General features: G+C 44.9%; 1 protein-coding gene across 1 annotated transcript in view; it reads right to left on the bottom strand.

The window, feature by feature from the left end:
• MYO1H (myosin IH) overlaps positions 1–19629 on the bottom strand; it is a 151456-nt gene that overhangs the window by 97535 nt on the left and 34292 nt on the right. Inside the window, exon 11 of the mRNA XM_056528858.1 lies at positions 9641–9656. Within this exon, the coding sequence (XP_056384833.1) occupies positions 9641–9656 (16 nt within the window). The remainder of the gene's footprint in view (positions 1–9640; positions 9657–19629) is intronic.

Raw genomic sequence — 19629 nt, 5'->3', positions numbered from 1 at the left:
CCTATCTTCAGCAGCCAGAGAGGTTGAGCCGTTGCTAGTGGATACGACCTGGTCACTACCGCCGCAGCAAGACCATCCCGCTTTGCGGCGGGCTCTGGTGAAAACCAGTAGTGACTTAGAACCGATCCACTAGCACGGTCCACGCCAATCCCTCTCTGGCACAGAGGATCCACTACCTGCCAGCCGGCATCGTGACAATATGTAGGCCATATTGATATGAATATATTAGCGTGTCTCATGGCTCCAGAAGGTTACACAAGCATCCTCAGTGTTTAGGAGCTAAATATATTAGGACAAAGGACAGAGGTGTAAATATGTACAAGAACATGACAGGATGTTTGGCAAGATCACTCAAGTTACAGGAACTCTCTGGACTAAATACTGCAGAGATCACTTATATGGCAGGATGGATGATACATGCTAAAACATAGGGGTTATTTATCATTGTGTTCTATTGCTTTTTTTTCTACATTTGAGATTTTTTGTTATTTTGCGCTAATAGCTGTTTTTTCTTTTTTTCATTTTTTTGACGGCGTTTTTTTCTGTCAATTTGACCTTTTGGTGTTGCACTTTTTGAAGTGACGGATGCAGTGGTCACAAATGTATTATCTGCGTGTTTAAAATTTTTGCACAAATTTTGCCGTAAATGGAGCAAAGAAAAACCCGCAAATCTAAACCACCTCCTGACCAGGTCTAAAAAAGATTACTACTCCTGTCTGTTTGACAAAAATAAAAATCATCAGCCAGAGTGAAAGAGAGAGAAAAAGGAAGGGTGCGAGAAAGAGAGAGAGAATAAGGCAGAGAATAAGAATGTTTAAAGACATAAAAAGTAAAAAAAAAAAAAAGTAAAAACGGAAAAAAACGGAAAAATAAAGCAGTTGTCCATATGAAACATACATCAGATATATTTTTTTAAGGTACAAAAAAGGAATGGTAAAGATGTAAGAAAAAATAAGATTGTTAGCAATGGCCAACATCTCACAATTGATGATAACATTTTAAAAAAGGGGAAAGGTAAAAAAATAAATGAATAAATACCTGTTGAACTAAAACCCTGTGGCAAGGTAAACTACTACTCATGCAGGTATGTGAGGGAGACTCTCTTTGCAGACCTTCTTTTAGACATAAAAGGGGTATTCCAGGAAAAAAAAAATGTATTAACTGGCTCATGAAAGTTAAACAGATTTGAAAATTACTTCTATTAAAAAACCTTAATCCTCCCAATAATTATGAGCTGCTGAAGTTGAGTTGTTCTTTTCTGTCTGGCAACAGTGCTCTCTGCTGACATCTCTGCTTGTCTCGGGAACTGCAGAGAGTAGAAGAGGTTTGCTATGGGGATTTGCTTCTACTCTGGACAATTCCCGAGACAGGTGTCATCAGAGAGCACTTAGACAGAAAAGAACAAATAAACTTCAGCAGCTCACAAGTACTAAAAGGATTAAGATTTTTTAATAGAAGTAATTTACAAATTTAAACAATTCATGTAGAAGGAGAATGAAGCAGTCAGTTCAGCAAAGTTCTTTATTGCACATACTCACAATCTGGGTTGCCCAGGGAGAAGACAAAAGAGATGGCAAATGCGGGGGGGGGGGGGGGGGGGTACCACAGAGAGACGACAACGTTGTTTCGCACTACATAGTGCTTCAACTGGCCTACCTCTGAACCTGAACAGCTCACCTTTTATACAGGTGGGTAATCATGTTAACCTATCACCTTCCTTTCACCAAGTGATGATACAAACAGGGGGAGGGGAACGAAAACACATGATTTTTAACACCTCGATGGCCTATACAACCTTAGCTAGAAGCATACGGATACATCTACCTTGTCGTTTAATCCTATGACCCCCAGTGCATCGGTTGATAAGATCCAATGGGTTTCCCTTCTCAGGAGATTCTTGTCAGCCGATATGCCTGGTCTGGCTAGAACTTTTTCTAAACCTGCAAATTTTAGGTTTTCTGGACTTCCCCCGTGTGAGTCTATTACATGTGAAATAAATCTTGGGGCTCCCTTTTTTGTTCTAAGGGAGTAAAAATGTTCCCTAATTCTAGCACATAATTGTCTAATCGTTTTGCCTATGTAATAGTACCCACATGGGCAAAAGATAACGTATACAAAATTTTTTGTTTTACACGTAATGAGCTCTTTTACAGTATGAAACAACGGACATATTTTGAATGATTTTTGGCATAAATTATATTTGCAAAAATTACAGTGTTTACACTGGTAGTTACCTGTGGGGGCGTGGTCACTAAGCCATTCATTATTTTTACTGTTCTTTCTTTCTGTATGTCCTTTTATAGCATCACCTATTGTTCTATTTTTTCTGTATTATATAAGGGGCTTATTGATTGCTATATCTTTTATGTCTTCATCAAGTTCTAAAATGTACCAATTCTTACGTATTGCTCTTTCTATTGTTTTATTTACTGGGGTATTTTGAAAAGTGAACATGAATCTTCTTACAGTATCTTCTGAGTGTTTTTTTGTTGTTTTTTTGTTTTTACCTAATAATTCACTTCTAGTTCTACCTTCTGCTTTTTCCCTTCCCTTTTTGATTAGGTCTTTTGGGTAATTCCTTTCAAGTAGTCTTGACCCTAGCTCGTCAGCTTGTTTATGATAAGTATTACTCTGGACATTGTTTCTTTTTAAGCGTAAGAATTGCCCATAAGGAATACCATTCTTCACTGCCGCTGTGTGAGAGCTGTGGTAGTGAAGAACGGTATTCCTCGCAACTTCCTTTCTATAGCCCTCAGTTATCAGCATACCATTTTCTACTTTAATGCATACACCCAGGAACTCTAATTCTGTGCCTCCATACTGTTGTGTGAATGCCATATTGTATCCCGTTGTGCCGTTTAGGTATCGGACAAATTCGCTAAATTGAATACTGGTACCCGACCATATCAGCAGGACATCGTCTACAAATCGAGCGTATGTCCTGATGTATTTAATGTACGGGTTGAGAATGGAATATACCACCTCATTTTCAAACCATGCCAAATAGAGGTTAGCGTACGTGCAGGACACCAGTGTCCCCATCGGGGTCCCGGTGTCCTGCCTGTACCATTTGTCTCCATATCTAAACGTGCTGTGCTTTAGGACGAATTCCAAAGATTCTTTTACGAACTGGATGAAAGATGTAGATTTGTTAGTTCTTTTTAACATATTAACCACGGCTTGGACTCCCTTATCGTGAGGAATACGGGTGTATAAATTTACTATATCCACTGAGCAGAGGCTCCATCCTTCCTCCCATCCTATGTCGTTAAGGATGGATAGGAGATGACTAGTGTCCTTTATGTAAGCCGGAACAGCAGGTAAGAGAGGGCATAGCAGATAATCCAAATACTGAGACAGGTACTCGGTCACTGAGCCGATCCCCGCCAGTATAGGGCGACCTGGGGGCCGGCTCAGTGATTTGTGCACCTTAGGAAGTGATACCATTTTGCTGCCCTTGGATTCTCTGGTATTAGTTTTTCAGCTGTTTTTTTTAGACAGGGTATTCGATGTTACAAACTTATGAAGCAGAGCTCTAAGACTATCTAATATTTTTTTGGTCGGGTCATTAGGTAGGAGTGTGTATGACAACTGCCTTTCGGCTTCTTCATTATACATTAATTTCGGCAAAACTACAACACTCCCACCTTTGTCCGCCCTAGTGATGACTATGTCATCATGTTTTTGTAAAGCTGTAAGTGCTTCCTGCTCATTAATAGGTAAATTCGATATTGCTTTTGGATACAATATGGATTTTACATCGTTGACCACTGCCTTATGAAACAGATCTATACAGCCCCCTTGTGCTACTGGTGGTGAAAAAGTAGACTTTTTACCCTTTAGGAATCTGTCTTGGGATTTTTCATCTACAAGACTAGGGGCTTCTTCAAATGTTGTAGCTAGAAGGTGTACATATTCGATGTCTGTAACTGAAAAAACTGTAGGTATGAATCCTAACTCTCCTATTTCTGCTGGGGTATCACCTGGACACGGTGAATCTTTTGCAGTGGGTTTATTGAAATAAAACTTTTTAAATTAATGTCTCTAATTGCCCTTTCTAAATCAATTTCAAACAGTGTAGGGTTAAAGTCCTCTGCAAGACCATAGTTCAATCCACGTGATAGTAGGGACAGTGTAGACGAATCTAGATGCATGTCTGTTAGGTAGATAACCAGTGGCGTTGCTAGGGTTGGTGTCACCCGGTGCAGTAGAAAATGGTGTCACCCCCATACCTACCCCCCCCCCCTTCAGTAAGTTTTTAGCCTGTTGTGACAGACACCACTGTTGTAGCGCATTATGAGAAATTCCAGTATAATAATCAGATATACCAGTTGCCACAGAATGGGAAAGTGTTAAAGAAGTTTTCACCATTGAAATATACAGCTCCCAGAATTACTTAAAGGGGTACTCCACTGGAAAACATTTACTTTTATATCAACTGGTGCCAGAAAGTTAAACAGATTTTTAAATTACTTCTATTTAAAATCTTAATACTTACAGTACTTATAAGCTGGTGTATGCTCCACAGGAAGTTGTGTAGTTCTTTCCAGTCTGACCACAGTGCTATTTGCTGACACCTCTGTCCATGTCAGGAACTGTCCAGAGCAGGATAGGTTTGCTATGGGGATTTGCTCCTACTATGGACAGTTCTTGACATGGACAGAGGTGTCAGCACAGAGCACTGTGGTCAGACAGAAAATAAATTAAAAAGGAAAATAACTTACTGTGAATCGCTTATACAGCAGCTAATAAGTACTGGAAGGATTAAGATTTTTAAACAGAAGTAATTTACAAATCTGTTTAACTTTGTAGCACCAGCTGATTAAAAAAAATGTTTTCCAGTAGACTACCCCTTTGAGCAGTGGTGAGGTTATGCTGGGAGTTGTAGTTTCACTGACCTAACTGTAGAACTGACAAGTGACTACAGCTCTGATGTAGAGAGGAGAATGTACAATGGTATCAGTGACTACAGGTGACATCTTCTCTATAGTGAGGAGAATACACAATGATATCAGTCACTACAGGTGACGTCTTCTCTATAGTGAGGAGAATACACAATGATATCAGTCACTACAGGTGACGTCTTCTCTATAGTGAGGAGAATACACAATGATATCAGTGACTACAGGTGACGTCTTCTCTATAATGAGGAGAATGTACAATGATATCAGTGATTACAGGTGACGTCTTCTCTATAGTGAGGAGAATACACAATGATATCAGTGGCTACAGGTGATGTTTTCTCTATAGTGAGGAGAATACACAATGATATCAGTGACTACAGGTGACGTCTTTTCTATAGTGAGGAGAATACACAATGATATCAGTGATTACAGGTGACGTCTTCTCTATAGTGAGGAGAATGTACAATGATATCAGTGACTACAGGTGACGTCTTCTCTATAGTGAGGAGGATACAGAATGATATCAGTGACTACAGGTGACGTCTTCTCTATAGTCTTCCCTTATCTAATTCAGATGGTACATACCGCCAGGACTTGTTCCAGCTAAAACTTCTCTCTGCAGAATGTGACGCCCAGACGTCTCCTCACTATGTCAGCGCATTCTCATCCTCTATATGAAAACAATTATTATTATAAACCTGAGAGACACTGTATCCTCTAAATATAATACTACTAAACACTATACTCTTTGATTATAAACCTTCCATACACTGTACCCTCTGAATATAATACTACCACACACTGTACATTCTGAATATAATACCAACACATACTGTACCCTCTGAATATAAATCTGCCACATACTGTGCCCCTGAATATAATACCGCCACACACTGTACCCACTGAATATAATACTACCACATACTGTGCCCTCTGAATATAAATCTGCCACATACTGTACCCCCTGAATATAAATCTGCCACATACTGTACCCCCTGAATATAAATCTGCCACATACTGTACCCCCTGAATATAAATCTGCCACATACTGTACCCCCTGAATATAAATCTGCCACATACTGTACCCCCTGAATATAAATCTGCCACATACTGTACCCCCTGAATATAAATCTGCCACATACTGTACCCCCTGAATATAAATCTGCCACATACTGTACCCCCTGAATATAAATCTGCCACATACTGTACCCCCTGAATATAAATCTGCCACATACTGTACCCTCTGAATATAAATCTGCCACATACTGTACCTCTGAATATAAATCTGCCACATACTGTACCTCTGAATATAAATCTGCCACATACTGTACCCCTGAATATAAATTTGCCACATACTGTACCCCTGAATATAATACCGCCACATACTGTACCCTCTGAATATAATACTACCACCCACTGCGCCTTCTGAATATAATAATTAGAGATGAGCAAACTACAGTAAATTCAACTCGTCACAAACTTCTCTGCTCGGCAGTTGATAACTTTTCCTGCATAAATTAGTTCAGCTTTCAGGTGCTCCCGTGGGCTGGAAAAGGTGGATACAGTCCTAGGAGACTCTTTCCTAGGACTGTATCCACCTTTTCCAGCCCACCGGAGCACCTGAAGGCTGAACTAATTTACGCAGGATAAGTCATCAACTGCCGAGCCGAGAAGTTTGTGACGAATCGAATTTACTGTAAGTTCGCTCATCTCTAATAATACTACCACAAACTGCGCCCTCTGAATATAATACTACCACAAACTGCGCCCTCTGAATATAATACTACCACAAACTGCGCCCTCTGAATATAATACTACCACAAACTGCGTCCTCTGAATATAATACTACCACAAACTGCGCCCTCTGAATATAACGTTGCCATACAGTGCACCCTCTGAATATAATACCACAACCGCAGTAACACCCCTCAACATCCATTAGCTGATGCTATTACGACGGGAGGGGGGTATTGGTGGTGTTGCTAGTGGATGATGGGGGTGCTACTACTCGGGGGGTGTTGCTGGAGGATGATGAGGGTGCTACTAGCCATCCCCCCTGGCATCATCCATCCATCGGCAGGATCATCCTCCTGGCAGGAGCACCGCCATCATCCACCATCAGGATCTGCTGATGGAGGTGCTGCTGGGGGGGGGGGGGGGGGTGTTGCTAGTGGATGATGAGGGTGCTACTGCCAGGGGGGGAGCATTAGGTAGGCAGCAGTTCCCCCACATTAGGTAGGTCGCAGTTTCCCCACATTAGGTAGCATCTATTCCCCACATTAGGCAGCATAGATTCCCCACATTAGGTAGGTCGCAGTTTCCCCACATTAGGTAGCATCTACTCCCCACATTAGGTAGCATAGATTCCCCACATTTGGTACCAGTTCCCCCACATTAGGTAGGTACCAGTTACCCCACATTAGGTAGCAATTTCCCCACATTAGGTAGCACAGATTCCCCACATAAGGTAGCACAGACTCCCCACACTTGGTAGTAGTTTCCCCACATTAGGCCGCAGGTTCCCCACAATGGGTCAAAGTCTCCCCACAATAGATCGCTGGTTATACCCCCGCCCCCCCCCCCCCCCCCCCCCCCCCCACACACACACACACAACACAGAGAGACACACACACAAACACACACACACACACACACAGTCAGAGAGACACACACAGTCACACACACATGCACACAGTCACACACACACAGAGTCTCACACACACAAACATAGATAGAGACAGACACACACACTCACCCATCCAGCGCAGCGCTCCTTCTCACCGGGCGCCGTGCGAGTGACGTAACTGACGTCCTCCTGCGCGGCCATACGGTGTGACGTCAAGCCGGCGCAGACGTGGGACAATGCTGGAGAAGGTGAGGGGGGTGTGATGAGATGATGGACGGGCGCACAGTGCAGGAGAAAGAGGGGGGTTGCTGATGGACGGGCACACACAGCGCGGGGGGGGTTGTGCTGACGGAGGCCGGTCGGGCACAGATGGGGGAGGTGGTGTCTGTGTAGCTGGGGGGGGGGGGTGCGGCTACGGAGCGTCTTGGTGTCACCCCATTAGGTTGGTGTCACCCGGTGCGGGCCGCACCCCCCGCACCCGGGTCGCAACGCCACTGTTGATAACATTGGATATGGTTGTTACTTTCTCCACAGGTTCACTTTTCACTTTCGTTGTTCCTTCTCTTCTCTTTCTCCAGCTGCGTCTTGTTCGGGTTTTTCTAAAGGGACATTACTTGTAGAGATTTTAGAGCTAGGACCTTGTTTGGACTTGGTTTTTGTGCGGTTCAGGTTTTCTTGTAGACTTTTTACTTGCTTTATATAGGTCACCTTTTCTTGTTTTATTTTTTAGGTGCCAATTAACCCCTTAAGGACCGGGGGTTTTCCGTTTTTGCATTTTCGTTTTTTGCTCCTTGCCTTTAACCCCTTAAGGACTCAGCCCATTTTGGCCTTAAGGACTCAGACAATTTAATTTTTACGTTTTCATTTTTTCCTCCTCGCCTTCTAAAAATCATAACTCTTTTATATTTTCATCCACAGACTAGTATGAGGGCTTGTTTTTTGCGCGACCAGTTGTCCTTTGTAATGACATAACTCATTATATCATAAAATGTATGGCGCAACCAAAAAACACTATTTTTGTGGGGAAATTAAAACGAAAAACGCAATTTTGCTAATTTTGGAAGGTTTTGTTTTCACGCCGTACAATTTATGGTAAAAGTGACATGTGTTCTTTATTCTGAGGGTCAATACGATTAAAATGATACCCATTATTATATACTTTTATATTATTGTTGCGCTTAAAAAAAATCACAAACTTTTTAACCAAATTAGTACGTTTATAATCCCTTTATTTTGATGACCTCTAACTTTTTTATTTTTCCGTATAAGCGGCGGTATGGGGGCTCATTTTTTGCGCCATGATCTGTACTTTTTTTTGATACCACATTTGCATATAAAAAACTTTTAATCCATTTTTTATAATTTTTTTTTTATAAAATGTATTAAAAAAGTAGGAATTTTGGACATTTTTTATTTTTTTTCGTTCACGCCGTTCACCGTACGGGATCATTAACATTTTATTTTAATAGTTCAGACATTTACGCACGCGGCGATACCAAATATGTCTATAAAAAATGTTTTTTACGCTTTTTGGGGGTAAAATAGGAAAAAACGGACGTTTTACTTTTTTATTGGGGGAGGGGATTTTTCACTTTTTTTTTACTTTTACTTTTACATTTTTTTACATTTTTTTTTACACTTGAATAGTCCCCATAGGGGACTATTCATAGCAATACCATGATTGCTAATACTGATCTGTTCTATGTATAGGACATAGAACAGATCAGTGTTTTCGGTCATCTCCTGCTCTGGTCTGCTCGATCACAGACCAGAGCAGGAGACGCCGGGAGACGCACGGAGGAAGGAGAGGGGACCTCCGTGCGGCGTTATGAATGATCGGATCCCCGCAGCAGCGCTGCGGGTGATCCGATCGTTCATTTAAATCGCGAACCGCCGCAGATGCCGGGATCTGTATTGATCCCGGCACCTGAGGGGTTAATGGCGGACGCCCGCGAGATCGCGGGCGTCGGCCATTGCCGGCGGGTCCCTGGCTGCGATTAGCAGCTGGGATCAGCCGCGCATGACACAGGCATCGCTCCGATGCCCGCGGTTATGCTTAGGACGTAAATGTACGTCCTGGTGCGTTAAGTACCACCTCACCAGGACGTACATTTACGTCCTGCGTCCTTAAGGGGTTAAAAAATCATAACTCTTTCAATTTTGCACCTAAAAATCCATATGATGGCTTATTTTTTAAACCACCAATTCTACTTTGTAATGACATCAGTCATTTTGCCCAAAAATCTACGATGAAACGGAAAAAAAATCATTGTGAGACAAAATTGAAAAAAAAGCGCAGTTTTGTAACTTTTGGGGGCTTCCGTTTCTACGTAGTACATTTTTCGGTAAAAATGACACCTTATCTTTATTCTTTAGGTCCATACGATTAAAATGATACCCTACTTATATAGGTTTGATTTTGTCGGACTTCTGGAAAAAATCATAACTACATGCAGGAAAATTAATACGTGTTACGCCGAGCGCTCCGGGTCCCCGCTCCTCCCCGGAGCGCTCGCTACACTCCTCTCACTGCAGCGCTCCGGTCGGTTCCACGGACCCGGGGCGCTGCGATACCGCCTCTGGCCGGGATGCGATTCGCGATGCGGGTAGCGCCCGCTCGCGATGCGCACCCCGGCTCCCGTACCTGACTCGCTCTCCGTCAGTTCTGTCCCGGCGCGCGCGGCCCCGCTCCCTAGGGCGCGCGCGCGCCGGGTCTTTGCGATTTAAAGGGCCACTGCGCCGCTGATTGGCGCAGTGGTTCCAATTAGTGTTTACACCTGTGCACTTCCCTATATCACCTCACTTCCCCTTCACTCCCTCGCCGGATCTTGTTGCCTTAGTGCCAGTGAAAGCGTTTCCTTGTGTGTTCCTAGCCTGTGTTCCAGACCTCCTGCCGTTGCCCCTGACTACGATCCTTGCTGCCTGCCCCGACCTTCTGCTACGTCCGACCTTGCTTCTGTCTACTCCCTTGTACCGCGCCTATCTTCAGCAGCCAGAGAGGTTGAGCCGTTGCTAGGGGATACGACCTGGTCACTACCGCCGCAGCAAGACCATCCCGCTTTGCGGCGGGCTCTGGTGAAAACCAGTAGTGACTTAGAACCGATCCTCTAGCACGGTCCACGCCAATCCCTCTCTGGCACAGAGGATCCACTACCTGCCAGCCGGCATCGTGACAGTAGATCCGGCCATGGATCCCGCTGAAGTTCCTCTGCCAGTTGTCGCTGACCTCACCACGGTGGTCGCCCAGCAGTCACAACAGATTGCGCAACAAGGCCAACAGCTGTCTCAACTGACTGTTATGCTACAACAGTTACTACCACAGCTCCAGCAACCATCTCCTCCGCCAGCTCCTGTACCTCCCCCGCAGCGAGTGGCCGCTTCTGGACTACGACTATCCTTGCCGGATAAATTTGATGGGGACTCTAAGTTTTGCCGTGGCTTCCTTTCCCAATGTTCATTACACTTGGAGATGATGTCGGACCAGTTCCCCACTGAAAGGTCTAAGGTGGCTTTCGTAGTCAGCCTGCTGTCTGGAAAAGCCCTGGCTTGGGCCACACCGCTCTGGGACCGCAATGACCCCGTCACTGCCTCTGTACACTCCTTCTTCTCGGAAATTCGAAGTGTCTTTGAGGAACCTGCCCGAGCCTCTTCTGCTGAGACTGCCCTGTTGAACCTGGTCCAGGGTAATTCTTCCGTTGGCGAGTATGCCGTACAATTCCGTACTCTTGCTTCTGAATTATCCTGGAACAATGAGGCCCTCTGCGCGACCTTTAAAAAAGGCCTATCCAGCAACATTAAAGATGTTCTGGCCGCACGAGAAATGCCTGCTAATCTTCATGAACTTATTCACCTAGCCACTCGCATTGACATGCGTTTTTCCGAAAGGCGTCAGGAGCTCCGCCAAGATATGGACTCTGTTCGCACGAGGCGTTTCTTCTCCTCGGCTCCTCTCTCCTCTGGTTCCCTGCAATCTGTTCCTGTGCCTCCCGCCGTGGAGGCTATGCAGGTCGACCGGTCTCGCCTGACATCTCAAGAGAGGACACGACGCCGCATGGAGAACCTCTGCCTGTACTGTGCTAGTACCGAACACTTCCTGAGGGATTGTCCTATCCGCCCTCCCCGCCTGGAAAGACGTACCCTGACTCCGCACAAAGGTGAGACAATCCTTGATGTCCACTCTGCTTCTCCACGTCTTACTGTGCCTGTGCAGATGTCTGCCTCTGCCTTCTCCTTCTCTTCTGTGGCCTTCTTGGACTCTGGATCTGCAGGAAATTTTATTTTGGCCTCTCTCGTCAACAGGTTCAACATCCCAGTGACCAGTCTCACCAGACCCCTTTACATCAATTGTATAAACAATGAAAGATTGGACTGTTCCATACGTTTCCGCACGGAGCCCCTTCTAATGAGCATCGGATCTCATCACGAGAGGATTGAACTTTTGGTCCTCCCCAATTGCACCTCGGAAATTCTCCTTGGACTTCCCTGGCTTCAACTTCATTCCCCAACCCTGGATTGGTCCACTGGGGAGATCAAGAGTTGGGGGCCCTCTTGTTCCAAGGACTGTCTAAAACCGGTTCCCAGTAACCCTTGCCGTAACTCTCTGCTTCCTCCAGTAACCGGTCTCCCTAAGGCCTATATGGACTTCGCGGATGTTTTCTGCAAAAAACAAGCGGAGACTCTACCTCCTCACAGGCCTTATGATTGTCCTATCGACCTCCTCCCGGGCACTACTCCACCCCGGGGCAGAATTTATCCTCTCTCTGCCCCAGAGACTCTTGCCATGTCTGAATACGTCCAGGAGAATCTAAAAAAGGGCTTTATCCGTAAATCCTCCTCTCCTGCCGGAGCCGGATTTTTCTTTGTGTCCAAAAAAGATGGCTCTCTACGTCCTTGCATTGACTACCGCGGACTTAATAAAATCACGGTTAAGAACCGCTACCCCTTACCCCTCATCTCTGAACTCTTTGATCGCCTCCAAGGTGCCCACATCTTTACTAAATTAGACTTAAGAGGCGCCTATAACCTCATCCGCATCAGAGAGGGGGATGAGTGGAAAACAGCATTTAACACCAGAGATGGACACTTTGAGTATCTGGTCATGCCCTTTGGCCTGTGCAACGCCCCTGCTGTCTTCCAAGACTTTGTTAATGAAATTTTTCGTGATCTGTTATACTCCTGTGTTGTTGTATATCTTGATGATATCCTAATTTTTTCGGCCAATCTAGAAGAACACCGCCAGCATGTCCGTATGGTTCTTCAGAGACTTCGTGACAATCAACTCTATGCTAAAATTGAGAAATGTCTGTTTGAATGCCAATCTCTTCCTTTTCTAGGATACTTGGTCTCTGGCCAGGGACTACAAATGGATCCAGATAAACTCTCTGCCGTCTTAGATTGGCCACGCCCCTCCGGACTCCGTGCCATCCAACGTTTTTTGGGGTTCGCCAATTATTACAGGCAATTTATTCCACATTTTTCTACCATTGTGGCTCCTATTGTGGCTTTAACCAAAAAAAATGCCGATCCCAAGTCTTGGCCTCCTCAAGCGGAAGACGCCTTTAAACGACTCAAGTCTGCCTTCTCTTCGGCTCCCGTGCTCTCCAGACCTGACCCATCTAAACCCTTCCTATTGGAGGTTGATGCCTCCTCAGTGGGAGCTGGAGCTGTCCTTCTACAAAAAAACTCTTCCGGGCATGCTGTTACTTGTGGGTTTTTTTCTAGGACCTTCTCTCCGGCGGAGAGGAACTACTCCATCGGGGATCGAGAGCTTCTAGCCATTAAATTAGCACTTGAGGAATGGAGGCATCTGCTGGAGGGATCAAGATTTCCAGTTATTATTTACACCGATCACAAGAACCTCTCATACCTCGAGTCTGCCCAACGGCTGAATCCTCGTCAGGCCAGGTGGTCTCTGTTCTTTGCCCGATTTAATTTTGAAATTCACTTTCGGCCTGCTGATAAGAACATTAGGGCCGATGCTCTCTCTCGTTCCTCAGATGCTTCTGAAATTGAACTCTCCCCTCAACACATCATTCCTCCTGACTGCCTGATTTCCACTTCTCCAGCCTCCATCAGGCAAACTCCTCCAGGAAAGACCTTTGTTTCTCCACGCCAACGCCTCGGAATCCTCAAATGGGGTCACTCCTCCCATCTCGCAGGTCATGCGGGCATCAAGAAATCTGTGCAACTCATCTCTCGCTTCTATTGGTGGCCGACTCTAGAGACTGATGTGGTGGACTTTGTGCGAGCCTGCACTATCTGTGCCCGGGATAAGACTCCTCGCCAGAAGCCCGCTGGTTTTCTTCTTCCTCTGCCTGTTCCCGAACAACCTTGGTCTCTGATTGGTATGGATTTTATTACTGACTTACCCCCATCCCATGGCAACACTGTTATTTGGGTGGTCGTTGATCGATTCTCCAAAATGGCACATTTCATCCCTCTTCCTGGTCTTCCTTCAGCGCCTCAGTTGGCTAAACAATTTTTTGTACACATTTTTCGTCTTCACGGGTTGCCTACGCAGATCGTCTCGGATAGAGGCGTCCAATTTGTGTCTAAATTCTGGAGGGCTCTCTGTAAACAACTCAAGATTAAATTAAATTTTTCTTCTGCATACCATCCTCAATCCAATGGACAAGTAGAAAGAATTAACCAGATCTTGGGTGACTATTTACGACATTTTGTTTCCTCCCGCCAGGATGACTGGGCAGATCTTCTACCTTGGGCCGAATTCTCGTATAATTTCAGAATCTCTGAATCTTCCTCCAAATCCCCGTTTTTCGTGGTGTACGGCCGTCACCCTCTTCCCCCCCTCCCTACCCCCTTGCCCTCTGGTCTGCCCGCTGTGGATGAAATTTCTCGTGATCTTTCCATCATATGGAGAGAGACCCAAAATTCTCTCTTACAGGCTTCTTCACGCATGAAGAGATTCGCGGATAAGAAAAGAAGAGCTCCTCCCATTTTTTCCCCTGGAGACAAGGTATGGCTCTCCGCCAAATATGTCCGCTTCCGTGTCCCTAGCTATAAGTTGGGACCACGCTATCTTGGTCCTTTCAAGATTTTGCGCCAGATTAATCCTGTCTCTTACAAACTTCTTCTTCCTCCTTCTCTTCGTATTCCTAATGCCTTTCATGTTTCTCTTCTTAAACCACTTATCATTAACCGTTTCTCTCCCAAATCTGTTCCCCCCACTCCTGTCTCCGGCTCCTCGGACATCTTCTCCGTCAAAGAAATTTTAGCATCTAAAAAGGTCAGAGGGAAAACCTTCTTTTTAGTGGATTGGGAGGGTTGTGGTCCTGAAGAGAGGTCCTGGGAACCTGAGGACAATATCCTGGACAAAAGTCTGGTCCTCAGGTTCTCAGGCTCCAAGAAGAGGGGGAGACCCAAGGGGGGGGGTACTGTTACGCCGAGCGCTCCGGGTCCCCGCTCCTCCCCGGAGCGCTCGCTACACTCCTCTCACTGCAGCGCTCCGGTCGGTTCCACGGACCCGGGGCGCTGCGATACCGCCTCTGGCCGGGATGCGATTCGCGATGCGGGTAGCGCCCGCTCGCGATGCGCACCCCGGCTCCCGTACCTGACTCGCTCTCCGTCAGTTCTGTCCCGGCGCGCGCGGCCCCGCTCCCTAGGGCGCGCGCGCGCCGGGTCTTTGCGATTTAAAGGGCCACTGCGCCGCTGATTGGCGCAGTGGTTCCAATTAGTGTTTACACCTGTGCACTTCCCTATATCACCTCACTTCCCCTTCACTCCCTCGCCGGATCTTGTTGCCTTAGTGCCAGTGAAAGCGTTTCCTTGTGTGTTCCTAGCCTGTGTTCCAGACCTCCTGCCGTTGCCCCTGACTACGATCCTTGCTGCCTGCCCCGACCTTCTGCTACGTCCGACCTTGCTTCTGTCTACTCCCTTGTACCGCGCCTATCTTCAGCAGCCAGAGAGGTTGAGCCGTTGCTAGGGGATACGACCTGGTCACTACCGCCGCAGCAAGACCATCCCGCTTTGCGGCGGGCTCTGGTGAAAACCAGTAGTGACTTAGAACCGATCCTCTAGCACGGTCCACGCCAATCCCTCTCTGGCACAGAGGATCCACTACCTGCCAGCCGGCATCGTGACAATACGTTTAAAATTGTCATCTTCTGACCCCTATAACTTTTTTATTTTTCCGTGTATGGGGCGGTATGAGGGCTCATTTTTTGCGCCGTGATCTGAAGTTTTTAACGGTACCATTTTTGCATTGATAGGACTTTTTATTCATTTTTAAATGATATAAAAAGTGACCAAAAATGCACTATTTTGGACTTTGGAATTTTTTTGCGCGCACGCCATTGACCGAGTGGTTTAATTAATGATATATTTTTATAATTCGGACATTTCCGCATGCGGTGATACCATATATGTTTATTTTTATTTTTATTTACACTGTGTTTTTTTTTTATTGGAGGGTGATTAAGGGGAGTGATTCAAACTTTTAATAGGGGAGGAGTTAAATGATATTCATAGGGACCTATAACGCTGCACACACTGATCTTCATCATTGATCACTGGTTTCTCATAAGAAACCAGTGATCAACGATTCGGGATTAGGCTAATCGCGGCATCCCGAACAGCTGACAGGACAGCGGGAGGGCCCCTACTTGCCTCCTCGCTGTCCGATCGCCGAATGACTGCTCAGTGCCTGAGATCCAGGCATGAGCAGTCATTCGGCGATTGGACAGCCGCGGCTATCCCGAACAGCCCGACTGAGCTAGCAGGCAACTTTCACTTTTAGCGGCGCAGCTCAGCTCTGAGCGCGCGGCTAAAGGGTTAATAGCGCGCAGCGCCGCGATCGGCGCTGCGCGCTATTAGAGGCGGGTCCCGGCTTCACTATGACGCCGGGCCCGCCGTGATATGACGTGGGGTTACACAGTAACCCCGCGTTATATCAGGAGAGCAGGACCAAGGACGTACCGGTACAAAAGAGATGGCAAATACGGTGGGGGGGTACCACAGAGAGACGACAACGTTGTTTCGCAATACATAGTGCTTCAACTGGCCTACCTCTGAACCGGAACAGCTCACCTTTTATACAGGTGGGTAATCATGTTAACCTATCACCTTCCTTTCATCAAGTGATGATACAAACAGGGGGAGGAGAACGAAAACACATGATTTTTTGTTTTTTTGTTTACCCACCTGTATAAAAGGTTACCGAGTACCTGTCTCAGTATTTGGATTATCTGCTATGCCCTCTCTTACCTGCTGTTCCGGCTTACATAAAGGACACTAGTCATCTCCTATCCATCCTTAACGACATACGATGGGAGGAAGGATGGAGCCTCTGCTCAGTGGATGTAGTAAATTTTTACACCCGTATTCCTCACGATAAGGGAGTCCAAGCCATGGTTAATATGTTAAAAAGAACTAACAAATCTACATCTTTCATCCAATTCGTAAAAGAATCTTTGGAATTCGACCTAAAGCACAGCACGTTTAGAAATGGAGACAAATGGTACAGGCAGGACACCGGGACCCCGATGGGGACACTGGTGTCCTGCACGTACGCTAACCTCTATTTGGCATGGTTTGAAAATGAGGTGGTATATTCCATTCTCAACCCGTACATTAAATACATCAGGACATACGCTCGATTTGTAGACGATGTCCTGCTGATATGGTCGGGTACCAGTAGTCAATTTAGCGAATTTGTCCGATACCTAAACGGGATACAATATGGCATTCACACAACAGTATGGAGGCACATAATTAGAGTTCCTGGATGTATGCATTAAAGTAGAAAATGGTATGCTGATAACTGAGGGCTATAGAAAGGAAGTTGCAAGGAATACCGTTCTTCACTACGACAGCTCTCACACAGCGGCAGTGAAGAATGGTATTCCTTATGGGCAATTCTTACGCTTAAAAAGAAACAATGTCCAGAGTAATACTTATCATAAACAAGCTGACAAGCTAGAGTCAAGACTACTTGAAAGGAATTACCCAAAAGACCAAAATACCCCAGTAAATAAAACAATAGAAAGAGCAATACGTAAGAATTGGTACATATTAGAACTTGATGAAGACATAAAAGATATAGCAATCAATAAGCCCCTTATATCATACAGAAAAAATAGAACAATAGGTGATGCTATAAAAGGACATACAAAAAGAAAGAACAGTAAAAATAATGAATGGCTTAGTGACCACGCCCCCACAGGTAACTACCAGTGTAAAAACTGTAATTTTTGCAAATATAATTTATGCCAAAAATCATTCAGAATAGGTCCGGTGTTTCATACTGTAAAAGAGCTCATTACGTGTAAAACAAAAAATTTAGTATACGTTATCTTTTGCCCGTGTGGGTACTATTACATAGGAAAAACGATTAGACAATTATGTGCCATAATTAGGGAACATTTTTACTCCCTTAGAACAAAAAAGGGAGCCCCAAGATATATTTCACATGTAATAGACTCACACGGGGGGAGTACAGAAAACCTAAAATTTGCAGGTTTAGAAAAAGTTCTAGCCAGACCAGGCATATCGGCCGACAAGAATCTCCTGAGAAGGGAAACCCATTGGATCTTGTCGACCGATGCACTGGGGGTCATAGGATTAAACGATAAGGTAGATGTATCCGTATGCTTCTAGCTAAGGTTGTATAGGCCATCGAGGTGTTAAAAATCATGTGTTTTCGCTCCCCTCCCCCTGTTTGTATCATCACTTGGTGAAAGGAAGGTGATAGGTTAACATGATTACCCACCTGCATAAAAGGTGAGCTGTTCCGGTTCAGAGGTAGGCCAGTTGAATTGCTATGTAGTGCGAAACAACGTTGTAGTCTCTCTGTGGTCCCCCCCCCCCCCCCCCCCCCCGCATTTGCAATCTCTTTTGTCTTCTCCCTGGGCAACCCAGATTGTGAGTATGTGCAATAAAGAACTTTGCTGGACTGAGGATTGGTGAGTTGCCGACTGCTTCATTCTCCTTCTACATGAATTGTTTGGATTTACCTATTCATCATTCTGAGCCCCACACACACCTCACTGCCATACCCGTTATTGAGCTATATAGTCCAGAGGATCAGAAGTAAGCTGTGCCGAATTGCTCTGTCTTTCTTCAGTCATTTACAAATCTGTTTAACTTTCTGGAGTCAGTTGATATATAAAAATGTTTTCCTGGTTAACCCCTTTAATTTGCCTTAAAATTAAAACTAAAACAAATGAAGCCAAATACACAAACAAACAAGCTCCTCTGAAGCAGGGTAGACATAATCTGAAAGCGGCGGTAGAAAATTATCTGAGTGCAGATCTTCACAAAATTTATCATGGTCACTGTGACAATATGATAAATTTGGAGCAGAACCTCCAAAGAAAAACGCATCTAGACAAACAACAAAAATGATCTAGCCAAGACCATTATTGATAAATAACCACCATAGTGCTTATATTACAAAACATGGAAAGGGACCAGCAGCCAGTAAGCTCAGCACAAATGGTCTGTACTCATTCCTTTACACTGCTAATTTCAATCTTTACTTTTGTTCTTCACTGCAAATACTACACCTGACTTCAGTGTGAAGATGAATCCCCTTTACTGCTGGGCCACTTAGCAGATGTTGTGCCAGCTATCCTGATAGATCTGGCCATGCAAGCAAAGCAAAGAACTAAAAAATAATTTAACACATTTTTAAGGCCTATTAACACTGTAAAAATTCCATCCAGAAGAAGATTTCAAGAAGAAATTCTGGGCAGATCCCACTTGCAGCAGCCTCCACTTGATTTCAGTGGGATTCCACTGTACAGTTCGTTCTGGAAAATTCCACAGTGGAATCTTATTTGTTCAATGGGACTTTTATTCTGAGGTTGATTTCCACAGTTAAAGAAGCATTCCAGGATTTTTTCTTTTTTTTTTCTTTTGCTTATTTTGTTGCTATTATTAGAGAATAATGTAGAGGTTCTTTTATATGTATTCTGCTTACCCATTTTTGTTGATGTTGCATGCATGGGGTATGCTCCATTTTGGATCTAAATCTTTCAGTAAACTGGTTGTGTACTGCAGCCTACAGAACCTGTTCAACTTATCAGGTTGCTGGTGCTGGAGATCACCCAGGTGAACTCAAAAGCCTCATACGTGGGTTGG

Source organism: Hyla sarda, chromosome 1 (genome assembly GCF_029499605.1).
Source record: "Hyla sarda isolate aHylSar1 chromosome 1, aHylSar1.hap1, whole genome shotgun sequence".
NCBI classification, from domain to species: Eukaryota; Metazoa; Chordata; class Amphibia; order Anura; family Hylidae; genus Hyla; species Hyla sarda.
This window is presented reverse-complemented; position numbering and strand designations above follow the sequence as displayed.